The sequence below is a fragment of the Idiotropiscis lumnitzeri genome, chromosome 18, assembly GCF_059441095.1.
Source record: "Idiotropiscis lumnitzeri isolate Australia: NSW breed Sydney's pygmy pipehorse chromosome 18, RoL_Ilum_1.0, whole genome shotgun sequence".
Lineage (NCBI taxonomy): Eukaryota > Metazoa > Chordata > Actinopteri > Syngnathiformes > Syngnathidae > Idiotropiscis > Idiotropiscis lumnitzeri.
This window is the reverse complement of record NC_142408.1, coordinates 383,446-406,120: the sequence shown is the minus strand read 5'-3', so window position 1 is coordinate 406,120 and position 22,675 is coordinate 383,446. Positions and strand designations below refer to the sequence as shown.

The window sequence follows — 22,675 nt, the reverse complement described above, 5'->3', positions numbered from 1 at the left end:
ACAAGGATATAATCGACACAAAAAAACTATTGCTTGCAAAACCCATCATTCGTTATAGAATAATAATAGTGTTTGCCAAAGACACATTTTTACCCCAAAAATGTCACTGACTAAATATTTCTTTTTTTCAATTAATTTGTTTATTTTATTTTGTCTTATATGTTAAAAAAAAAAAAAAACATTGTACAATATTGGGACGTTTCAGTGCTTCTCGGCGTGCTCCTTCTCCCGCAGCAAAATGGACATTTATTTTCTTTCTGTTTGATTCCAACCGTGAGCTTCCGATGCAGTACGACATTCCTTCCAAGCGGACAATGTTCTTCTTCCGGCAGACGTCACACCACCGTGCAGGATCGTGGCTCTCGGAAGGGGTTGCTTCCTGTGGGGACGCCCACCAGCAGAGCGTCCCGGCCTGCGTTCTGCAGACAAAACTGCTGCAGCTCCGCAGCAGCCTGCGACACCTGCATTTATCAGCATATTGTACATACATTTACAAAGTTCTATATCGATATTGATTATTATGCAAAAATCAACAAAATATGTTTCCTTATATTTCAGACATAAAAACGATTTAAGCAGTTACTTCGCTCTCGTATGATAATTACTTTAACGATGACAAAATGCAACTTTCACCATTTCATAGCAACAGTTCAATTACTACGAGGAGAAATTTGACCCTAGATTTTCTGTTGTTTTGCACTGGAGTCTATCCCAGCTATTCAGTCAGTAGGCGGGGTTCGCCCAGGTCTGGTTGCGAGCCAATCGCATGGCACACAAAGAGGAACAACATGCAAATTTCACACAGGAAGACCGGAGCCGGCATCGAACCCTGCACCTCTGCACTGTGAGGCCATCGTGCTAAACACTAAACCACCTTGCTGCCTTTTTTTTTTTAACCCATATTGGGTTATTTTTGACCCAACCATTTTTCGAGTGAAACATTTGGAGTTACGTGTTTTTCATTGGGCAGCAGTTGTAAATTCTGCCTAGTAACAAGCAAAGAGACAAGCACTTGTGTCTGCTAGTTAGCTAACTTTTTGTTACAGTTGTCACAATGACAGTATGTGAAAAAAGAAGTAAACTGTTTCATTTAAAGTTAAAAAAAAAAAAAAAAGTATTGTTCTGAAGCTGCTATTTCTTCCCAATGACCTGAAAACCAATTGGATCATGGTACTTTTAATTAAGTAGTAATAACTTGTGAATAACCCACCTCTTACCGCCCCCCCCCCCCTTACCTTGATCCTCTCCACACTGGCCTCCAGCTTCAGCTGCTCCACCATCCGTCGCATGCTGGACAAACTGGAATTGGAGGTCATGTTGAAATTCTTCGGGAGAGCAGTCTTCCTCCGCTACGTTCCGCTCCTACAATGGAAAGCAAATGACGGCGAAAGAAGGAAGGAAGACCTGGCCTCCTCGGTTCCTACCAAGTGACCTCCCAGTCCATTTGACTCCAAGGTAAAGAAAAGCACAAGCAAAGTAGCAAGAGAGTTGTGCTTTTATTTTGCAAATATTCAGGTATCTGATTTGCTTATATTTCAAGATAGCATGTGCTGCAAAAGCATATCTTTTATATTCAATGGCTTTAATAAAACACAAAATTTTAAATATTCAAACAGGAATCTTGAAAGGATACTTTAGCCCCACCTGGCGGGTCAATTACTTTACTGCACAAAATCCTTTGCAAATAGTTAATTAATAAATACATTTATTATGTGGACTTTAAAATTCAGCTCCTGTATGGATTAATGTGATATGCGAACAAGTGGCAGGTTTAAATAAGTATTGTACTTCCTCGTACTCCCTTGAACTGAAAAAAAAAAGATAATTTTCTTTAATGCGTTTTTAGTGTTTTTATCTTGTAATGTTTATATGTTCAATAAATTAATCAACCATTATAAAAAAGTACATTACGAATAATAGCTAAACGATGTTGTTTTTTATTAAAATTTTAAAAAATCAGTCAGTAGATTTAATTACAACCAAATATAAAAGTGACAATTGACAAAAACACAAAATAATTACGAATGCATTTTGAAGTTGAAGGATCTCGAGACTCTGCATTTGAATGCATCTTCACACGTAAAACCATGAAGCTGCATGCTGACGTCATCTACTTCTCGGCCGGATGGTGTCCTCCGTGCCGACGTCATCAGCAAACGCGAAAGCTACCGAAGGACCCCGTCCACATCTAGTAACCCGTCCCTATCTAGTAACCCGTCCACATCTAGTAACCCGTCCACATCTAGTAACCCGTCCACATCTAGTAACCCGTCCCTATCTAGTAAGCCGTCCCTATCTAGTACCCACACCAGCACTCGTTGCCAAACCGATGAGCGACGACATTGCATCACTGTCCGGAAATGATAAGTAATATTCCTCGAAGCGCAACTGGGTCGATTTTTAAATTGCACATATTTTTCTTTTCAATGTGAAGCACAATGATTGGATGGTGGACGGAATAGGGAATAAACGATCAACTTTCCGGACCCAACAACCAGAAAAACGCTGTATGAATCTAATGTATTATTATTATTATTGAAGGACTTGAAGGTGCTCTTTCTAAAGTCTTTTATTTTACTCACACACCCATCTTTAGTTGTACTTAAGTGTGAGTATTTTTTTTTAGAAAAGCATCAATTTGAATTTGAAAGAAGTCTCGCTGTCATCTGGGCGACGACGGGGAGGTGGCGGAAGGGGGCGGGACAAGCCAACGATAAAATCCCCCGTCACCCGCTCGTTCGCCGGCAACAGCGAGCGGACGCACGCGGTCGCGAAGCTCGGTGAAATTGCAAAAGTTCTGGAAAAGAAGACGTGTTAGATTTCGCTATTTATCGAAGTTTTATTCATTTATCCTTACCAGGCCCCTTTCGGTGACCGCGTTTGAATTTTAATTTGAATTCTCCACGGGTCCTTCCTCGCGCTCTTGCATCGTTCTGGTGGGCGCGCGCGGGCGATCCTCAGTAGCTAAACGGCTACAAGAAAGAGATTATTCGAAGGACAATTGACAACTCAAGTGCGGTGAGTGCGTTTTTGTGGTTTCCCATTAAAAGTACGGAACCTGTGTGTCTCCCCCCGCGTCAACGAGCTCATGCTTGTGGATGTTAGCTCAACTGTTAGCGTCGGTCATAGCCGAGTGTCTACCCTGAATTATTGAATGAAAAGTGTTACCATCACTACTATTACGTTAAGGCCGCATGAGGCTAAGAAACCTGGTCGTGAAATTGTCTGACGTTTGACTACAATGGAGGTAGCCAAGAAACCATTCGGGCGAATGATTTGAGTCGACTTGTACGTGTTACTCATTTTTACGACACAATGAAAGTCGTTGAGATACGAGGAGCGGTGGCCATCTGTCCAGCATTTGGCAGGTCCTTGAACGCAGCCCGACACCATAACTAGCCACATCCGGCCTATTCTCTAGTTATCAGTCTATATTTCCTTACACGATACCACACATCGCATAAAAGTGGAAAGATTTTAGTTTGCCTGACTGTTGACTTTACGTATGTGGAATGTGGCGTTTAAGCGGGCTGAAGAGTCGCCTCGGTGAGGTGAAGATGGCGGCGGCTTATGAATGGATGACGACACGTGAGCGTGGTTAAAAAAAATGATTAAAAAAAAACCCCTCCCCCTCGGTCCATAGGCTCACTTTACCATCGTCAACACGCCAAACGGCTGTTTTAGTTGAACTCCCCTAGTGTCTGGAGTCGATCAGTGTGGGATTGTGTTATTTATATAAGTATATACGCAGGTAAAAAGCCGGTTTGTGTAGCGCCTTTAACGAAAAATGGCGACCCTGCGGGGCTGTGCTCGCCCAGCTACATACGTTGATCGAGTGAAACGTTCACGACCTCGGGTTATTCCACACCCCACTCTCGATGTTTTACAAAACGTCTTTTGTGTTGTCGCCGACCTCAAGTGATGTGAACCCTTCTCTTAATCTTAAACGAGCACACATTTGAAATGATCCAAATGTTACGGCACACAACCAAACAAAATCACCACAATAAAGTAGACATACTGAAATCATAATTTCTATCCACTCTACTAATGTAGTCTGGGTGAGCTGTTCAGTTGAACACAAAGAATTTTATTGTTTGATTCACAGTAGATAAAAACACAGTTCAATCTAGTTCAAGAGCGTTTAATTTGTTCAGCCTCTCACTATACGTCGCTGGTCTCAATAGATGAACAACGATGCATTATTTGTGGTAAATGTTTTCGGCCAATTAAGTGTAATATCTTATGGTACACTTGTTGGGCATCAGTGCTCTGAAGCCAATTTCTCTCTTTGTTCTTTCAGGATGTTCCCTGCTCATCAGCTGCTCTGACATTTGCACAATGGCCACCTCAACACAACGTGCACTCGCCCAGACCCACAGAAACTGTAACCTGTGTAGTAGAATTATAGGATAGCAATAAGCCACATACATTGGCACACTTACCTCTGTTTTCTTGCCTGTATTGAGCAGGTGGGCCTTTAAGAACATATTTCTTCCCCCATACCTCCAGCAGTTGCTCTCTTAGTTTATTATAATAGCATTCATATATTTTTTAAGTAATCTACAAAAATGGTTTCGACGACGGCAACCGTAATTGCAACCGCGGTCGCGACGCAGGGCCCTCTGACGGATTATCTCTGGCTGCTGGTTATCGGCTTCATCATTGCCTTCATCTTGGCCTTCTCTGTGGGGGCCAATGACGTCGCCAACTCATTTGGCACTGCGGTGGGCTCCGGGGTGGTCACCCTCAAACAGGCTTGCATCCTGGCCACCGTGTTTGAGACGCTGGGCTCGGTGCTCCTCGGCGCCAAGGTCAGCGAAACCATCCGCAAGGGCATCATCGACGTGGGCATGTACAACGGTTCCGAGCACGTGTTGATGGCTGGATCCATCAGTGCGATGTTTGGTGAGTATCGGTGCCACCGCTTCAAAGGAATCCTCGCTAAACCTTGTCCACAAAATGCGAATGGGCTCTCTTGCCATGTTGCTTTTGGAGCAAAAAGGCCGAATGTTTCAAAAATATTGCTTCTTGAGATGAACGGAAATTTGGCTTACCTTGAATGAATTTTTTTTCTTTAAAGACTGTCTGACAGCTCACAGAAACATCAAAGTCTGTGTTTATTTACTCAACTGCAGAGTGCACGCACATAAGCCAGACCTTACCCCAAACGAACTAAAGTGTTGCTTCATTAAAACGCTACGGTCAATGTTGGGGTTTACAACAGCGTTTGATGGGGAAAAAAAAGTTGTCAAGTGACGCAGAAGATAGCTGAGCTGTCTGGATGCTCTTCAGGTTCTGCTGTGTGGCAGCTGGCCGCCTCGTTCCTCAAGCTGCCCATCTCTGGAACGCACTGCATTGTCGGTGCGACCATCGGCTTCTCTTTAGTCGCCGGAGGCCAGCAAGGAGTCAGGTGGCTCCAGCTTCTCCGTATTGGTAAGTGGCACATAACCTCTCGGCAGCTTTTCCTCGCTTTGGTGTTCTTTCAAGCGTAATCGCTCGCGGCTGCTCGGTCAGTAGCCTGGAGCAGTCCGGTCGTCGTTTTGTTTGCCGTGTCAACTGGACACACAAAGTGGGGTGTCACTCACAGGACACCAGAGAAGCTCCACCGTTGCCGTCGTTCTTGAAGGAAGTTGACACCACATTGTGAATTGTTAAAATTGCGTTGCACACATCAGAACCCGTTTTTAGCCCCGCCCCTCCACACAGACGTGCGGCGGTTTCCGATGACTAATGCCGGCGCTAACTGATGTAATCGGAGATGCTGAGCAAGAGTTTCCTGTTTGTAACATGATGGGCGGCAGTTGCTTCCTTACAAGTTGAGCCATGGAATGGCGAGAAAATTGAAAAAAGCGATGCAAATCCACATTGTTGCCTCGTGTTCATGTGCCCGTTTTCTTTTTTTTCTTTGCTTGGCCTTTTTGGTTTATTTGCAGTTGCTTCTTGGTTTCTGAGTCCCCTTCTGTCCGGCATAACGTCTGCTGTGGTCTTCTACTTTGTGCGCGTTTTCATCTTGCACAAGGTAAGCTTAAGATCAGTTGTCGGACTGAAGTTTTCTGCAAGGGTGAGCGTCCGCTTGCGCTTTTCCTCATTTGTATTTTGTCTGTGCAGAAAGACCCGGTTCCGAATGGATTGAAGGCCCTGCCTGTGTTCTACGCCATCACCATGGGCATCAACCTGTTCTCCATCATGTTCACTGGAGCTCCGAGTGAGTGTCGGCGCCTCGTTCGCGTTTCTCTCCGTGTTTGTCCGCGGTCTCGGCTTAAAATAACGACTCCCTCGCGCAGACGGCGGCGGCCCGCGCGTATTCCGCACTCATCCAGACCGTTTGTCCTTAAAACTCTGTTTATTTGAAGATGTTTTTGTTTTTTTTTCGGGGCTTTCGTGGTTGCTTGTGGTTGGAAGTGGGTCACAGGCGGAATGAAAATGTTTAAAAGCCGAGCGCAGCAGGCCGACGGAAATAAGAATTGACTTAGTCTTGACATCCCGGCGGAAAAGAGACGTCACTTGGGTTTGGTCATTGCTTCTGTTTGTACTCGTACTCGTCGCCTGGAAAGCGTTTTCTGAAAACACGTTAACGCCGAAACACTTTTGATTAAACGAGCCACTTTTGCTCCTGTTAGCTGGCCCGGCCCATTAAATGGTGGCTCCAGGCCAGAGTAGGACCAGATGTGATGCGTCCACATTGAGAGGCGAGCGCTTCCTAATTCATGAGCCTGCTTTGTACAATTGTCGTTCTTGGCCCAAAAACACAAAAGAAGGTGGGACAATGTTTTTTATTTTTATTTTTTTTAGACGCAACAGCTGCCTACTGCACCCCAAGTCCCTTTTTTTTTTTTTTTCCTCGGAAGTGGGTCGCGGTTGTCTAAAATCCAAATGGATTGCGTTGGCCACTGGTGGATTCAACTTTGTAACCAACAAGAACAGGACATTCGCTTTCCCCGTGCTCCCATCTGCGACTTTCACAAGCGGTGCGATGCCGTCCCAAACATCCCACAACTTAACCGGACGCAGATTGCAGGGCAGGACAAAAACTTTCTCCAATGTATCGCGCGGCCTCGGAAGTGAACGACAACTTCACTCCAAACTTTTGGATTGAAAGACCACAAAGAAATAGTTGTATGGCGCACCAGACGGAGTGTGTGCGTGTCATTGTGACGGTCCAATCGGAGCCTCAGCATTCAGACGAGCTCGACGGCTTTGGTTGAACAAGGATTTTCGACGCGAGTTCCTCCGAAAAGCGAATAACCCCGCCGCATTCGACATTTGGTGCCGCGGCGGTAAAAGTGACTTTGTTTTGTTTCAATTTCAGCCGAGTTCAGAGAACCGAGTCAAGAACTTTCCCTCGACTTAGCTGATGTCACAACTCTGAACTTTTTGTTTGCGTGCGGCAAGTTAGGCAAACGTCAGGTCAAGTCACGCAAACCTCCACTCGCCATGTCACTTATGTCATTGAAGTTGGCCGCTTTCCGAGGGGGGGGGGGCAAGACTCCATGTCATCGTGCAACGTGGCCCGCGGTGTGCGGAGGTTTTTTGGGGATGGGTGTGGACTGCCACTGCGGTCCAAATTCCATTTCACTCCCACCTAACGACTGCGGCGGGATTGTTTTGCCGGATGCCTTCAGCTGAGTCACGATGACCCGCAAGACCGTCTGACGTGGTCGTCTAGCCCCCAAACCCTTTTTTTTTTTTTTTTCTGACCGCTGTCTGCGAACATGTGCTCAATATGGCATCGCGCTCCGTTTTTCATGGAGCCGGCGCCGTCTGGTTCTTCTACGCATGCCTCGCCCACCCCCGACGGGTGCGTGACTCTCTTACATAACTGAATCAACAGCAGCGAGTTGCTCTGCGCTCTCATGCTGCAGCGTGACCGAGACTCTGTCCTTCAATTCTTATCGCTCGACTATTTCTGTTTGCTTGTCTTCTCTCTGCGTTTTTTTTTTTACAAGGTCTCTTTGCAGCAAGTCGATTGCGCCCCCCTGGGAGGTTGAAGTTGTTCTTTTTTTGCCGACGTCAGCCGCACCCGCTCTTGCTGCAGTGTTGGCATCGAGGCGCTCTTCTTGCAACGACTTCCCCGTCGCTTCCCTCGCACCCTCTTTGGAAATGTCACCTTTTAAGGGACTCCTCATTTCTCTCTTCTTGTTAGGCTTCATGTTAACATTGCTGGTCTCGATTCACCCCCCCCCCCTTTTTTTCTTTTTGTTATGCAAGTGTTGACGTGGAGGCGGTCTGCCTGTTTAACCAGAAGGACAGAACAAGGCCACTGTGTTAATATTTACATACGGAGCCCAGCGATGGCGCGTGGTCGCATGTCAGCGTCACATTCTGCCAACTGTCAACGATACGCTTGGCATAACGCACAAGTTTTGATGGCCATAATATTTGAATGGCGTGCACGACTTGGCTGCGACCTGCCGTTGAGTGACGCCATAGCCACTTTGTTCTTCAATAACGACAGGAGTTCCGAACATCTTGGCTTAGTCGAGCAGTTTTTGCAGCGCTCGTCTTTGTGAAAGTCGTGGGGGAGTTTGTGCCTATCCGAGTGACGCAAAGCGATCCGTGTTAAATGACAACTTTTAGTCTCCAATACAAAATCTTCTGTGTTGACGTTCACGAATCAAAAGTGTGAGTTGCCCTCAAAGAAAGGTGGCGCCCGCTGCCCGTTTGTTTAAAACAACTGCCCCCCCCCTCCTTCCGTTTGTGTCTTGTTGTGTGCGTCCGGTGGTCCTGAAGTGCTGAGATTCGACAAACTTCCCTGGTGGGGCATCCTGCTCATCTCGCTCGGCTGCGGCTTGCTGACGGCCGTGTTGGTGTGGTTCGTCGTCTGCCCGCGCCTGAAGAAGAAGATTGAACGTAAGTGAAGGACGACCGCACCGATTCAACGATTTAACGGTCTCGAGCGACTCCGACTTGGTCGCTTGACTTTGTAATCCATTCGTCGGCCTTTCGGGTTAACTGATCGGCGGCGAGTTCATTCGATGTCTCTCGTATGCGATCCAACTCGACGCATCCGTGTAAAATAACAAAACAAAAACAAACTCATCGGTTGGTGTCGTCGGCCTCCAAGAACTGGATACCGAACAATAAGGCCCGTTATCGATAATCTGCTGTTAGTACGTGCTCCTCCTCACACATTTTTTTTTTTACCGTAATTCTAGTGAAACCGGTTAATTTATTGAGCTGACTTTATGTGTAAACTATTTATATTTTCTGATTCAGCAATCAAATGTTGCCCGTGAGCATAAATATTTTTTCCTCTCCTGCTGACTGAATCCACAAACATTTGTCATGTGAGCCACAAGCCATAGTGGAAACGCATTCCTTGTTCCTTTTTTTTTTTTTTTTTATTTAACCGCGTTTTCCCTCCCTTGACCATGCCCTTGTGTGAGAGGAACCCCGTCTCGTGTCTCGTACTTGGATTTCGTTGTTTGTTTGGACGAGCAAACGTCTCACTCGCAACTCTCGCCGCCTTCCTAGGAGATATGAAATCTTCCAACCCCTCCGAGAGCCCCCTCATGCACAAGAGCGAGCTGAGGGAGCCCCACTGTCCCATCCTCAAACACACCGACAAGGAAACGTCGGCCCCGCCCACCCCCGCCGTGGCCCCGCCCCCTTCCGAGGAGCGCCGCGTGGCATTCGACATAGGAGACGGCGATGAGGGCGACGCCGTCAAAGAGCGCAAGGTGGCCTTTGACGTGGGCGAGTCGGATGAGGCCGAGTGTGACGATGTCGACGCTGGTAAGTTTGCTTTTTTGTTTTGCAAAAAATACGCGCGAGATCGTCGGACCAGTTTGGCGGCACCCGTAAAATGCCAATGTGTTGAAGTCAAATGGGGTATGTTGTCTCATATCGGACGTGTGTGTGTCTCGCGCTCCAGTCCCCAAGCAGGACAGCGCCGCTCCTGCCACTGGACCACAACAGGTCCAATTCAATAACCGTCCGGCGCCGATCCCAAGCAACGGTTACAGCCAGTACCACACGGTCCACAAGGACTCGGGCCTCTACAAGGACCTGCTGCACAAACTCCACCTGGCAAAGGTGGGCGACTGCATGGGCGAAGGAGGCGAGCGGCCCATCCGCCGCAACAACAGCTACACGTCCTACACCATGGCCATCATCGGCATGCACGCCGACTTCAAGCACAAGGACGGCGAGCAACAGGACGGCGACAAGGCCCCCGGGCAGGGCCCGGACAGGAAGCGCATCCGCATGGATAGCTACACCAGCTACTGCAACGCCGTGGCGGAGCACGCCGCGCCCGAATGCCTCGGCGAGGATGACGTGGCGCTGGAGATGGGCAAGGAGGACGCCGGCAGCACCCGCAGCTCCCTGGATGAGGACGGGCCGGATGCGGATAAACCCGAAGTGTCCACGCTCTTTCAGTTCCTCCAAATTCTCACCGCCTGCTTTGGGTCTTTTGCTCACGGCGGAAACGACGTCAGGTACGCGTGCGTTTCTAACGGGTTGATGCGTGAAACGCGCCGGCGCTGACGTATCCCTTTGGGGTCATGCAGCAACGCTATTGGCCCGCTGGTGGCGCTCTGGCTGGTTTACAACAGCGGCAGCGTGACGTCCAACCAAGCCACGCCCCCATGGCTGCTCCTCTACGGAGGCCTGGGCATCTGCATCGGCCTGTGGGTGTGGGGCCGCCGGGTGATCCAGACGATGGGTCGGGACCTCACGCCCATCACCCCCTCAAGGTAACCTCTGCCTCATTCCACCAAGCGGGAATTTGCAGCATCTTCTCAAATCGGAACGTTTGACAATTAGCAAGAGTCCCGTAATATTAATGACGTCATTTTCCTTCAACAGTTGGTTGATAGCATTGTGGTTTTAAATATTTTTTTGAATTAATTTATCTCGGTTGAGCTTAGCTGTAATTAAAAAAAAAAAAAAAAAAGGAAATAAACCCTTTGAATGTACGTTTTTAAAATAATTAATGACTAACTAAAATGTTACCATTAAAATAAAAAACGGGACTTATATTAAAATCTTATTTAATCATATCATTGGAAATAATTTAATCAAAATGAACAATTTTGAATGTCTATTTAACAATTTATTAAATCTGTTGGTAATAAGTGAATTGGTGAATGGATTGGTTCAGAATATTTTTCCTTTTAGTAAAATTACATTTAAGTCATAGTTTAACTAAAATAAGTTATCTTTTACAATTTGTAAATCATTATTTTTATTTTGTTAATTATGAAGGTATGCATTTTTTTTCATAACATTTTAGATTTTTTAATATATGAAGTAATTTTCTAATTATTACAAATGCAATTAAAATAAAAGTTCTTCATTTTTTAAATTCTTACACTGAACCAGACTTGATCGGCTGGAACGGACCGGGCTCATATTTTGGGTGTTGTTGTTTCCTCATCCCCATTTTTTTGTGTATTGAATGTTTATCAGCATTTTAGGCAAAAAAAAAAACGTTTTGATTTTTATAAACTGTCTAAAAAAAATGTCAGCCAATGTCTACATTTAAAAAGAAAACTGCACCAACATTTGGCCGCCCCGTCAGGATTTGGATCTAAAAGCGTTGTTTGTATTCCCGCCTCCCTTCTCTTCCGCAGTGGTTTCAGCATCGAGTTGGCGTCTGCCCTGACCGTGATGGTGGCGTCTAACATCGGCCTACCCGTCTCCACCACCCACTGCAAGGTAGGCTGCGAGCGCGCGCCGGATGTCGTCAAGTCAACAGAAGGTGGGCCAGAATCAGAGGGGAATATCTTTTGTCAGGTGGGCTCGGTGGTGGCCGTGGGTTGGCTGCGCTCCAGGAAGGCGGTGGACTGGCGTCTGTTCCGCAACATCTTCATGGCCTGGTTTGTCACCGTGCCCATCTCGGGCCTGATCAGCGCCGCCATCATGGCCATCTTTATCTACGGCTTCAACGGCACCCTGTGAGCCTTCCGTCCCCCGCCGGGGAGAAGCGAGACGACGACGGCCGCTCGGGCGCGCCCCAAATGAGGAGTGGAGTTGGACGGGGTACATTTATATTTTACCACAAGCCAACGGAAAAGGAAAAACCAAAACAACTTGGGATGTTTAATGGGACTTGTGAAATTGGCCTTTTGGTTCATGGCCGCATCATTTAAAAGCTCACAATGTGTTGCTTGTTTTCCAGTCGGGCCTCCCGTCAACAATTTGTTGAATTTCTTTGTTCTCACTTGCTTTTTCATATCTTATGCTGTAAAAAGCAACAACTAGATTTTCTAATACTTTTTTTGGATGTTCTGTAAATATAACCACGTTTTAAAAAACGAAACAAAAACAATTCAAATGCAGACGTAAGTTTCCAATTTTAACCTGCGCTGGAGTTAGCTTAGATTAAAAAAAAAAAACAAATCTGAGAAGCAGGATTCCACCAAATTTATTTCATATCAGGCTTCTGGCATACTCCTACGCTGAGATTGATTTATTCCCTACATTTAAAAATAATATTGCTGAAGACTCGAAATCCTATTCGAAACGGGTGACTCATCATCTTGCTCAAAATGGAAGCGAGAAAGAAAAGCCAAAGTGCACCAACTCGGCAACGATGTCCATGAAGAAAAACTTTTTATTTGCACTCAAACCAACGTCGTGCTAACATGGCGAAATATTTGAAACGACAAAAGCAAAGGGTTACTTTTGATCCTTTCTTTTGAGTGTGCCGTGTTCGATATTTTAGAATAAGCCACAGGCCAATCAAAAAAGAGGCGCCGAAAGCGAAAGGCTCACTTGCCGATGACGTGCGCCTTGAGAAGTATCAGTGCAGCTATTAAAATGCGGAATTATATGGCGACTTGAATTTGATGTGGCAACGAGAATGTGCCGGAATCCAGTTTGGGCTCGTCCGTTGTTACTTTTACAAAGTTCGTTTGAGCACAGATGGCTCGTTTGGGTTTGATCATTTGGCCTGTCGACTTTCGATGCATTTTGCGCCCGTTTGTGCTCTAGTTGCCTTCAAGTGTTTCAGTTGCCCTTTAGGTACCAAAGAATTTTCTATTTCTGCATCTTGTTTTATTGAAAGGAATGCACATGAACACACGGAGCCACATGACGGATGGAAGAAACAATTTAGTGTCTTAAGTTGTTGAATAAAAGTGGAGTCTGCGTGTGGAAATTGTGGCCGTCTCATATGAGAACAAGTTGAGTGGTGAAGCGTTTTGCGAGGTTCTGGCCTTCCCGTGTCAACTTTCACATCTTGGCGCGCTTGAGTGGCTTTTCTTTCGGGCACTCTGGCCCCCCTCCCACATTCCAAACGCATATGTTGAAGTTTCACTGAAGACTTTTAAACAGCCGACATCTCGGCCAAAACGTAATCGCCCGTTAGCTAATTAGCCGAGACTCCGCAACCGCTCCGAACTTTCCACGGTGGTTTCCGTAACTGTAAATTGTTGCGTCTCGTTGGCAAAGCGTAGACAAGACACGCGATGAGTCATCAACACTTTTTTTTTTTTTTTATTAGTATTTACTTGGGTTGGCGCTGCCACGCTGTAAAAAGTGCTGCCATCCACTCGGGTGTGGGCTCTCACTGAAGTTCTTCTGTTAGGCGGGAAAAAGAACCCCCCCAAAAAAAGCAAGCGTTAAATTCTCATTTTTGCAAACGATAACTCGACTCACGTTCGCTTCATTCTGGCTCACGACTCACTCGACAGGTTTTAGTCAAACTTGCGCTGACCTAGTTGCGTGTATCGAGCGACACGATGTCATTCATTCACTCCAAACTGCAACAAATAGCACAAGCTACAGTAAAAATCCGCAACAACGGTGGCCTTTAAAAAGAACTGTTCTGGTTTGTGTCGTACATTTCCAAGCCAGTCCAAATGGATGCTCGGCGCATTGTTGACACTTTTCAGCCATGAACTTGTTGGGGAAAAAAAAGAAAGCAAAGCCACTGGGGTGGAATATGTAAATGTTGCGTTCTATAAAAGGCTTTTGACTATTTTCAGCTGACCCAGACTGGCCGTGTCCAGTTTCCCCCCACAAAGTGCCGCATTGCATAAGCTCACATTTGCTCTCTCACACACACACACTTTACTGCATCGGGTAACACTGTGGACGTGTCCGCAAACTTCCACCCCTTCCCGATTTCAGGCCACTGTGGATAAAACGAAACGGTTGCGCAACAACGCGGCCTTGATGCCCTTTCAATTCGGGACAGGCCGTGATTGAAATTCAATTTTTTTTTTTTAAAAAACAATTTAGAACTGATTTATTCCTCCACTGTGCACACTCGCCTGCTACAAAGCCACATGTTCAATTTACTTCGATATTTTTTCACGGTATTGTTTTAGAATTGGTATCGAGGTACTTGATGAAGATTTCATCTCGAATTTTGAGATCATGACACCACTCAATGAGAATTCATATGAAATATTTTAAGTCAACTATTTTACAGACACACTGTGTGTGCGTGTGTGTGCGCTCATTTTGCTCCTTGGTTGAATCCTTGCTGTCATCTGCCGAAACACAAGCTGAGCGACATTTACACGATCAAAGTCTCGTGATTCGTTCTCAACGTATTCGGTCGTGTTGTTGGGCGTAATATTGTAAATATAAGAACGTGTTATGTCGTGTATTGCATTGTGTCTTGTGTCTTGTCATTGGGTTGTGTTTTCATCACGTGTCGTATTGTGTTGTTGTTCTTTAGTCGATCAAATCCATTTTCACTTTGCAAAATAAGATGACATCATCGAGATGCGCGCGCATTGTCGGCGAGGTTCGTTCGTGTGGACACAAATTTAAAGGATCGAGCCAAAGACATCGGAAAATGATGGAAAATTCGGATTGTCGGGTGAAGCCAAAATTAACACACGTTGTGAGCTTTCCTTCTGGCTCGCCGTCTTGCTATTTATTTGCACTCGGGTCTGTGCGTGTCATCCGTTCAGACCGCCGAGTCGCAAACAGAAACTCGGGCTCGGAAGGGTCGCCCCCCCCCGGGGTGGGTGTGTCGAGTGTGACGTGGCGTCGGGCTGCCAAATGTCAAATTTTGGCAAATATATGTGGCACGTCATGCATGAAACGAACGTGCGACGGGTTGACGTTGAAAGGACGAGCCTCACGCACGGAAATATTGAGAATGTGCGAATATTTTCGCCTGTTGACTTTCATCTGACTTACCCGAAGTGTTTTGTGGGTGTGCAGGTGGCTGCTGCCGTTGCTCTGGAAGGAAACAACAATGACGTCACCTCATTTTTGAAGAACCTTTCAAATTTGAGTGGTGTGCTTCGCACCATCTGCCGCCATCCTGTCTGAGGACTGACACTTTGCACCTGCACAAAGACACAACGAGGTCATGTGATATTTCACACTAGTGCTCCACTTTCTTAAAGTGGGGTTAGTCGCCACCTACAGGCCTATATGCCCCCCCCCCCCTTTACCTTCCTCAGAAGATGCTGCGTCAGAAGAGCTTCGTCCTCCGTCTGCAGGAGGAACGAGTGTGTTATGTAACATATTACAAGCGTGTGTGTGTGTGTGTGTGTGTGCGCATGCAGCCTCTCAGCACGTGTTGCACTCACCTGCTGCATTGCTCAAAATCTCAACGTGCACCTCCGCTGCGGAAATAAAGTCATTAGGGTCACTCGGTGGATTGTTTGGCCGCTCGTTGCCGAGCCACAAATGTTCGTATTGTCGCTGGTCCGTCATACGACGCGGCTGACTGACTATTCTCGCTGCAGTTCACATTTGGTATCTAATCAGCATCTCGTGTTGTCAATGACGGACGCTTTTTCATTTGTTTCAGTTTTATTTTGTTCAATTGTATTCCACGTGGACGTGACTTTGTGGCGGCACTTACCTGCTGCATCCTCACTTAGCGCTTCAACTGTGGAAACAACACCGGCGACATTTAGTCGACGTAAGCGCGCCACTTATTAGGAACGTGAATATATTGAAAGATTTACCAGAGTCATCTGTAGCAGCCTCTGTTTGGATATTCAACACCAGGCGTTCAAGTTAAAGTGATGTTGGTTTTTGGGTTTGTATTTTTTTGGCACTTACCAAGATAGCGTGCATCTTCACCTTGCTTCTCCGTAACTGTAAGACACGTCACGTGATTTCCAAACATTCACACACAAGAAGTCACATTGCAATGCACATTATGTCATTGGAATCGTACTGTTCAGCTGAGCGGCTTCATTCTTCTGAGCAGCCTCAAACTCCAGCTCATCTGAACACACACACAAAACCAAATCAGAAAAACAAAAACATCCATCTTAATTAATACATGCATTGTTATCATAATTACCGCTACAAAGCAACACCATCAAACTTAATTAGCTCATGTGATATATTTATCTCGTGTAAAGCATAATTATATGGATTAAAAACAATATTGTCACCCTGCGGCACATTTTACAATAGAGGCAGCAAATGAACGGCGATATATATTTTAAAAAAAGGCTAATCTTAATTTCACCTCATCTACAAAGAAAATAATGACAAGCACGTCACCGATTTTCCGCAGTTCTGTCAACGCATCTGCAAGAAAAAAGTTGACATATAATCGAGATCATCTGCATTGATTTTAAGAATCAGAGGAATGACGACTCACCGTAATGACCCTTGCTGTCCTTTTCAGCGAATTGCAGCGAGGCCGAGAAAGCTACGAGAAGAAAGTTTTATGTGAATGCAACACAAGTGGATGAAATTCTCCGAAAAAGTTTGCACCATCTTACCGGACCGCAGAGCCGCCGCAGCAAGAAGGCCGAGAAGCGGTGCCAGAAATTTCATCTTAACGCTTTCAGCTTGTGTGTTTGTGCGCGTGGACAAACAGCTCTTTTATGCGTGAGAGGTCGTCACATGTCCCGCTTGGATTCTGGTACCATTGTCCCCCCTCCGGACCACCCTCACTACCTGAGTCACATCCGAACAACAGACTCGTCCTTATTCACGCGATCAATGGAAAGCCATTGTCAGGCCTTCGATCACATGGGCCTTTATTTAGGGGAGGGAGCTCAGCCCCCCCCCCCCTCCCCCAAAAGTGTGCAAATACAATGTTGACAATGTTTGTTTCCTTTTTTTTGATCATTTTTTATTTCATCTGGCTGACGATGCGGGTCAGTCACACATTTCCAGACATGGTTGAGTAAACCTTTATTTAAAAACAAATGACAGAAGAACTGACTTCCAAATGTCATCAAAACAACTTTTTGAGTTGTGCTCGCAACACTTTGACTGCTTGAATTTGGTCAATAATAAAATGTGCCAGTCGCCAACATTTTTCTCGAACCGGGTCGTGAAATTCTGCTCAAACCAGCACGGTCGGTTCTTCTCCTAATAGTATGAGCGCATCTTTCAAAGCAAAAATGACATCTCGTGTGAAGAAGAACTCACTAGTTGTCTGGTCAGGAGGAACAAGTTCTCATGAACAAATATTTTGCATGACAAGATATTTACGTCTTTATCAAAAGTATAAAAGTTTGTGCTAAATTAAGGCCAGGAGGGAAAAAGAAGGCAGGAACCTTTTGGAGCGTTCCACCAAGAGCCGAGCTGCAGCGACTCGGTCGCAACTTGGACTCGACGTTCTTCTAGTTATCCATGGAAGCTATTTTTTATTTTTATTTTTAGTTATTTCTTTTCTTAAATCTTACCGTTTTTAACAGCTTTTAAATGTTGTACTTTTAATTAACAACATGTGAAACATATTACACCGTTACTTTGCGTATGAAATAAATGCAATGATCCTCTTCTTCTATTTATTTTTAAACCCTCGGTCCATCCTCGATAAACGTCGAAACAATGTTAACAACTTTCATTTGTCATTAAGAGCGACCCGTGGATATTACCCTCCCTTGATGTGGGATCGTTTTTATTTGGGCCCCCCCAAAAAATAGTTTGATGTCACCGTATACACTCTCACACGAATCAACTTTTCGGAAAGTTGAGACAAAACTAATAAAATAATAAAAAATGTCATTTCATTCCAGTGTTTTACGACTTAACAATAAGTTGGAATTCCCCATCTTGTCATAAAAATCCGCTTTCGGTAGTAATGTAGAATAGCAACAATAAGCATGAAATAAAGAGCAAAAAAAAAGAAAAAACGGAATCGTGAAGTTTTGCATCCGTCCAATTGGGTTGGTTGCAAGTGTCCCGACGAGCAAACGCAAAAGTATGTCGGCGACACAAACGTTTTTGTACGTCCTCTCCGTGCAACGCCTTTCTGACAGTCAGAGGGTTGGCGCGTAATTACCTCGGCAGACGTGACTTCAAGAATTGCGCGGCGGATTTCAAAAGGTGGCGACATTAAAAACGTGTCAGGTGGCACAATTCAAGTTCAACCTCTGAACTTTTTAAATGTCTCGGACCTGACGAGCGCCGTCGGTGACGTTCAACAAACACGTTTGGCTTTGCGACTCTGGCGCTAATTTACATCACCAATGTCCCAACAACTTCAAATTAGCCAGTGGAGGCTCACTTATATGATTAAAAAGATTGGAATGTCGACAGCAAAAGTTGAGTGTTTCCATTAAAAGAATCGTTGGTCACGATGGCACCGAAATGAAAAGTGCCTTCAATTTGTTGAAAGAATGTTTGTCAAAACGGGATGCGTAAAGCAAACAACCGTTTTGTGCTGCAACTTCCGCTTTGTGGCGCACCACGCAGGCTTGGGCAAACTTTTACACTCGTTTGACTGAGCAGGAAAAAAAAAATAAAAAGTCTCAATTAACTCCCCAAAATATGACAGGACTGTTCGGTGGACCTCAAGACTTTGCCCGCAATTTTTCGGCTCGCTGAACATGAGCAGTTCATCTCGATCCAAGAAGCAAACGTGTTTCGGGCAATCTCTGGCGTATTCATTATTTTGTGGGTGGCACCCAAATACGTGACGCTTTACGCCCGCGTCTTTCAGAGCTCGCCTCGCAAGCGCGCGTGCAGGTCCTCCTGGTCGATCCGGCCCGTCCGCTCGTGCCAGCGGTGGTGCGCTAGCAGCGCCGCGTTCCGAGCGGAGATGGCGCTCATCTCCATGGAGCTGGCGGCCCACTCCACGGCGCTGAGGTAGTAGAGTTTGCTGTGGAGGATGAAGGGCGGGGTCCGGCGTTGCGGCGGCCGGTAAGCGGGGTAAGCCAGCCACGGAACCTGCGAAACCGAATCCCACGACAGGAACAAACGGCGCAGGTCGTCCTCCTCCAGCGCTCTCGGCGAAAACACTTTCCACACTTTGCGGTGGCCGGCGGGAGGTCGGCTGTAGCCGGCCGGGGCGTGGACCGGGTCGACGGACGTCAAACTGTACATGACGTGGTCTTTGGAGTCGGCGGTGAGAACTTGGGACACGGTGAACTCCGAGGCGGGCCGCGTGACCCCGAGGTAGGATGTGTTGAGCACGCCGTGCACCAGGACGGAGAAGACCCGGTGGTAGATGCCGGGGAACTGCGACGCCGTCGGTGGGGAGAGACCCGAGAAGGAGATGTCGGACTTGCCCTGGTGAAGCGGCGTCGCGATGACAACGATGTCATACACGGAGTGCCCCGCCCCGCTCTCGCCGACATAATTGACCTCATAGAAGCCGGCGGAGGGCCCTGCAAACGAGGAAACAAACTTTGTCATGGCTTCTAAACAAGTCGAATGAATCACAAGGCCGTATTAAGACTCGTGGCGGCTCCAAAAACGTTCATCTGTCCCACTTCTCCTCACTCGGGTCGCGGGGCACATTGAGCAGATTTTTGTCCAGGATTAATGCTTTCATTTGTGACCCAATCAAAATAAAGAAATCCTTTTGAAGCTGCGCGAGGAGACGGCAACTCATGAGCACGATTGGACGTGAACACCACGCGTGCATCGGAAAGTTAAATCAATCAATCCGTTTGCTTTTAAGCCTCATCTTATATGATGATCTGGAAATGTGCGTTTGTGGATTCAACTAAAATTGAAAGAAATTTCTTGAAGCAACGTCAGCATTAAGTCAGTGTGGACCGGCCGAAATGCAGAATTTACTGTCTTAGGAAGGTCAAGTCACACCAAATGTCATTTGCATGCTTCAACTCGTGAAGCTTCCAAAGGGTGTCGCTTGAACTAAACGTGCCCAGTTAGGATTTAAATCATGACATTTTTCTTTTTGGGCTTCGGCTCTGCTCATCTTTTGGGCTCAGAGCCACTTGAAGTTCTCACTTGGTGACCAACAGGCCAGCGATTCTCAAAGTTGGCGTTTGGGCTCCCTCTAGTGGTACGAGAGAAAACAAACCATTTTCAGAATTTCTAAGAAGCGCAAGAAAAAACATTGAGGGCAGAGTTGACTTTTTAGGGCACAAAAATGTTGCCTTGTTTTGGACCAACTTTATGACAATTTAAGTCTTGTTCGTTTTAATGGTCCTTGTGTGAAATGTTTAACAACCACCAATATTGGCCATTAGAAGCATTATTATTATGATGATTTTTTTTTTTTTCAGTGTCAATGACTGGGCTGTGAAAGACGACTGAAGAGTACCTGTCTTGGAGGGGCGCACTTTGAACAAAACGTTGGTCACTCTGGCTCGGATGAGTTCACTCTTGCTGTGGTAAAGAAGTCCGGAGCAAACTCTTTTGTTACCTCCATCCACCGCCCACTGGCCCGAGTCAGCGCCCGCCAGCGCCAGAGCCCCTGGCACGGCACCACAACACAAACACGTCCACAAAAGTACGCGAGCGACGTGCGTGACGAGGTGAGCGGTTCCGAACCGGCGAGGCCGTTGATGCGGACACTTTGTCCGTAGGTCTGACGCGTGAGGGGCGACACCACGTCGTTGAGGAAAATCTGTGTAAATCCTTCCGCCCTCATGGTTTCCTCCAGCGAGTGATTCATCAGGCTGAGGAAGTCGTCCCCGCCCATGGCGTGCAGGAGCTTCTCCACGCTGGTGAAGGAGTAACCGTACTGCTGGTACTGGTAGATCCTGTCAACGGACCGGAACTTTTTCACTTGATGTCAAAAGACACAAATTCGAATGATCCCTCACCTCATAAATTGATCCAGAACACTTTCCACCCACATCTGCATGTACAAATAATTGAGCCCGTAGCGCCACAGCATGCGCAAGAAGTTTACGATGAACCAATCACTCTCCTCAAAAGTGAGCTCGCTGCCGTCGAAGACCGCCTTTTTGGACGGGACATCTTGACGTGTGGCGATGCCTCAAGACAGATGAGATCAATGTTAAAAAAAAAAAAAAATGAACTTTTTTTTTTTTAACTAACCTTGATTTAGTTTGGAAAACATGCAGTTTTTCAACATTTCCCAAATTTCTCAAGAAAAGGTTCTTAGCGTGTGGACGGGAGAACCGTTACCTAATTTGTCAACAAAGTGCTTCATGTGGAGGTTGAGGGGATGGATCACCACACCTCCCGTCTCATATTCCTCATTTGCCATCTGTGCCGTCGCCAGTCGCCCGCCGACATCGCCGGGTTCAAACACGTCTATCTTGACCGCGGGTCCGAACTCCTGCCTCAGGTAGAACGCCGCGGCCGTGCCGCCGATGCCTGCTCCCACCACAGCTGGACGGGAGCGATGTCAAGACAAATGAAAGCTTGTTGCCATGGGAAAGCTGCTTTTCTCCCTGAGCACATTTTTTTCTGGGTGGTCCTAATACTTTTTGTACAGAAGCTAAAAGAACGTCAATTAGTTTCAATCTCCTACTCGTAAACCGGTGGTCATAGATCACTACATTGTGTCCTATAGAAATTGCTGTGCCAAGAAAAGAAAAAAGAAAAAGAAAACAAATCAAGATTGGAGGCTTTTCCGAAAATCTCACCAATATTTGTGGGTGGCCTCTTCAGCTCCGGCGTGGAGGCCAAACTTCTCCTGCCGCTGTGACAGAGTGCCAGGAGGAGGAAGGCGCTCAGGCTGAGGGTCTCAAGCTTCATGGTGCGCTTTCAATGCTTCAAGAACAACAAAGACAACATGAAGCAGGGCTAAGCAGTCGTGGCTTCAAAGTCCAACCTTAGCGGGTTCCCACAGGAAAAAAAAAATACTGGGAGCCACAAAAACTTTTCGACATATCGATTCAAAAATGTTTTATCATGTTATAAAATGTGGATCGTGCAGTCAGCTGTCAAATTGAATTAAGGAGTATTTCATTTGATGTCAAATATAGGGTATGCTGCATATTTGTTAAATAATAGCTAATTACAATATATTTATTTAACTGGTTACTGTGATTTAAAGTTTTTGCTCGTGAACGTTAGCGTACCGCGTGGCACATCGGGGCTGTAAGTCATCACCTTCTTCATAGTTCATCTTTACAACTGCATGTAGAAAACCAACAAACTGCTGTAGTTTAAATTGAAATAAACAGAGAACCACAGCAGAATAATGAAAGAGCCACATGAGGCTCTCGAGCCTTGGGTTGCAGACCATTGACCTAGTTCGCGTCAAACAAGCTGGAACGTGTTTACTTCGATATAATTGCACAAAGTCATAGAAAATTATGTGTGTGTATAAATGTATATATATTTATATATACACACTCCATGGGGACTGCCAGATTTGGAGGAAAAAAACTAACTACAACAACAGTCTGCACTGGTCTTTAGCATTCCTGTAACTCTTCGATATAACAAGCAAGCTGAATATTATTTCGATTATTTGACTACTTACACAAGATGGGAGAATAAAACAAACTCTGTCCACGAAAATCGTCTTTAAACGAAACTATTAAAGTGCTGTTGGTTTGAACAGTCGAAACGCCATGAAAGCGACGTTCCGGGTACGTTTTCA

At 46.0% G+C, this 22,675-nt stretch overlaps 4 protein-coding genes and 1 long non-coding RNA gene across 8 annotated transcripts in view; 2 read left to right on the top strand and 3 right to left on the bottom strand.

The window, feature by feature from the left end:
- Positions 1-1,379, top strand: part of LOC148318781 (uncharacterized) — a 10,197-nt gene extending 8,818 nt beyond the window's left edge. The window contains exon 4 of the long non-coding RNA XR_015839789.1: positions 1,263-1,379. This is a non-coding gene — a long non-coding RNA (uncharacterized LOC148318781). The remainder of the gene's footprint in view (positions 1-1,262) is intronic.
- gng10 (guanine nucleotide binding protein (G protein), gamma 10) lies at positions 122-3,754 on the bottom strand. Of its 2 annotated transcripts, XM_088281853.1 has the most exons (3): positions 3,655-3,754; positions 1,236-1,362; positions 122-461 (listed from the first exon to the last, which is right to left on the bottom strand). In XM_088281853.1, the coding sequence occupies exons 2-3, from the start codon at positions 1,314-1,316 to the stop codon at positions 336-338; spliced, it is 207 nt and encodes a 68-aa protein (XP_088137979.1). In that variant the 5' UTR covers positions 1,317-1,362; positions 3,655-3,754; the 3' UTR covers positions 122-335. The 2 variants fall into 2 exon arrangements, with proteins under 2 accessions (XP_088137979.1, XP_088137978.1); XM_088281852.1 differs by lacking the exon at positions 3,655-3,754 and having other exon boundaries at positions 1,236-1,445.
- LOC148318778 (sodium-dependent phosphate transporter 1-B-like) lies at positions 2,691-17,204 on the top strand. 2 transcript variants are annotated; one of them, XR_015839788.1, is made up of 12 exons: positions 2,691-3,018; positions 4,304-4,908; positions 5,296-5,436; positions 5,937-6,022; positions 6,112-6,208; positions 8,734-8,853; positions 9,478-9,738; positions 9,878-10,442; positions 10,515-10,700; positions 11,580-11,664; positions 11,743-11,988; positions 15,133-17,204. XR_015839788.1 is itself a non-coding variant. In XM_088281846.1 (11 exons), the coding sequence occupies exons 2-11, from the start codon at positions 4,572-4,574 to the stop codon at positions 11,905-11,907; spliced, it is 2,043 nt and encodes a 680-aa protein (XP_088137972.1). In that variant the 5' UTR covers positions 2,692-3,018; positions 4,304-4,571; the 3' UTR covers positions 11,908-17,204. The 2 variants fall into 2 exon arrangements, 1 of the variants encoding a protein (XP_088137972.1); XM_088281846.1 differs by having other exon boundaries at positions 2,692-3,018; positions 11,743-17,204.
- LOC148318779 (uncharacterized) lies at positions 12,545-16,831 on the bottom strand. 2 transcript variants are annotated; one of them, XM_088281850.1, is made up of 12 exons: positions 16,665-16,827; positions 16,541-16,591; positions 16,441-16,467; positions 16,106-16,156; positions 15,988-16,023; positions 15,891-15,911; positions 15,785-15,811; positions 15,507-15,542; positions 15,369-15,410; positions 15,222-15,260; positions 15,109-15,150; positions 12,545-13,530 (listed from the first exon to the last, which is right to left on the bottom strand). In XM_088281850.1, the coding sequence occupies exons 1-12, from the start codon at positions 16,717-16,719 to the stop codon at positions 13,517-13,519; spliced, it is 441 nt and encodes a 146-aa protein (XP_088137976.1). In that variant the 5' UTR covers positions 16,720-16,827; the 3' UTR covers positions 12,545-13,516. The 2 variants fall into 2 exon arrangements, with proteins under 2 accessions (XP_088137976.1, XP_088137977.1); XM_088281851.1 differs by lacking the exon at positions 16,441-16,467 and having other exon boundaries at positions 16,665-16,831.
- Positions 17,066-22,675, bottom strand: pcyox1 (prenylcysteine oxidase 1). Its single transcript, XM_088281847.1, has 7 exons — positions 22,556-22,675; positions 21,711-21,837; positions 21,247-21,453; positions 20,919-21,093; positions 20,644-20,855; positions 20,414-20,566; positions 17,066-19,508 (listed from the first exon to the last, which is right to left on the bottom strand). Exons 2-7 carry the CDS (start codon positions 21,820-21,822, stop codon positions 18,838-18,840), a joined length of 1,530 nt encoding a protein of 509 aa, XP_088137973.1. The 5' UTR covers positions 21,823-21,837; positions 22,556-22,675; the 3' UTR covers positions 17,066-18,837.

Excerpts from the sequence above, each read along its gene's own strand:
- gng10 (XM_088281853.1), bottom strand. The coding sequence starts at position 1,316 with ATGACCTCCAATTCCAGTTTGTCCAGCATGCGACGGATGGTGGAGCAG. Across the intron at positions 462-1,235 it reads CCAGTGTGGAGAGGATCAAG|GTGTCGCAGGCTGCTGCGGA; the intron begins GTAAGGGGGGGG and ends TGATAAATGCAG.
- LOC148318779 (XM_088281850.1), bottom strand. The coding sequence starts at position 16,719 with ATGAAATTTCTGGCACCGCTTCTCGGCCTTCTTGCTGCGGCGGCTCTG. Across the intron at positions 16,157-16,440 it reads GACAGAACTGCGGAAAATCG|ATGAGCTGGAGTTTGAGGCT; the intron begins GTGACGTGCTTG and ends GTGTGTGTTCAG. Across the intron at positions 15,151-15,221 it reads AGACAGGATGGCGGCAGATG|AGCAACGGCAGCAGCCACCT; the intron begins GTGCGAAGCACA and ends GTTTCCTTCCAG.
- LOC148318778 (XM_088281846.1), top strand. The coding sequence starts at position 4,572 with ATGGTTTCGACGACGGCAACCGTAATTGCAACCGCGGTCGCGACGCAG. Across the intron at positions 6,023-6,111 it reads GCGTTTTCATCTTGCACAAG|AAAGACCCGGTTCCGAATGG; the intron begins GTAAGCTTAAGA and ends TTGTCTGTGCAG. Across the intron at positions 11,665-11,742 it reads TCTCCACCACCCACTGCAAG|GTGGGCTCGGTGGTGGCCGT; the intron begins GTAGGCTGCGAG and ends ATCTTTTGTCAG.
- pcyox1 (XM_088281847.1), bottom strand. The coding sequence starts at position 21,822 with ATGAAGCTTGAGACCCTCAGCCTGAGCGCCTTCCTCCTCCTGGCACTC. Across the intron at positions 21,094-21,246 it reads GCACTTTGTTGACAAATTAG|GCATCGCCACACGTCAAGAT; the intron begins GTAACGGTTCTC and ends ATCTGTCTTGAG. Across the intron at positions 20,856-20,918 it reads GTTCTGGATCAATTTATGAG|GATCTACCAGTACCAGCAGT; the intron begins GTGAGGGATCAT and ends GTCCGTTGACAG.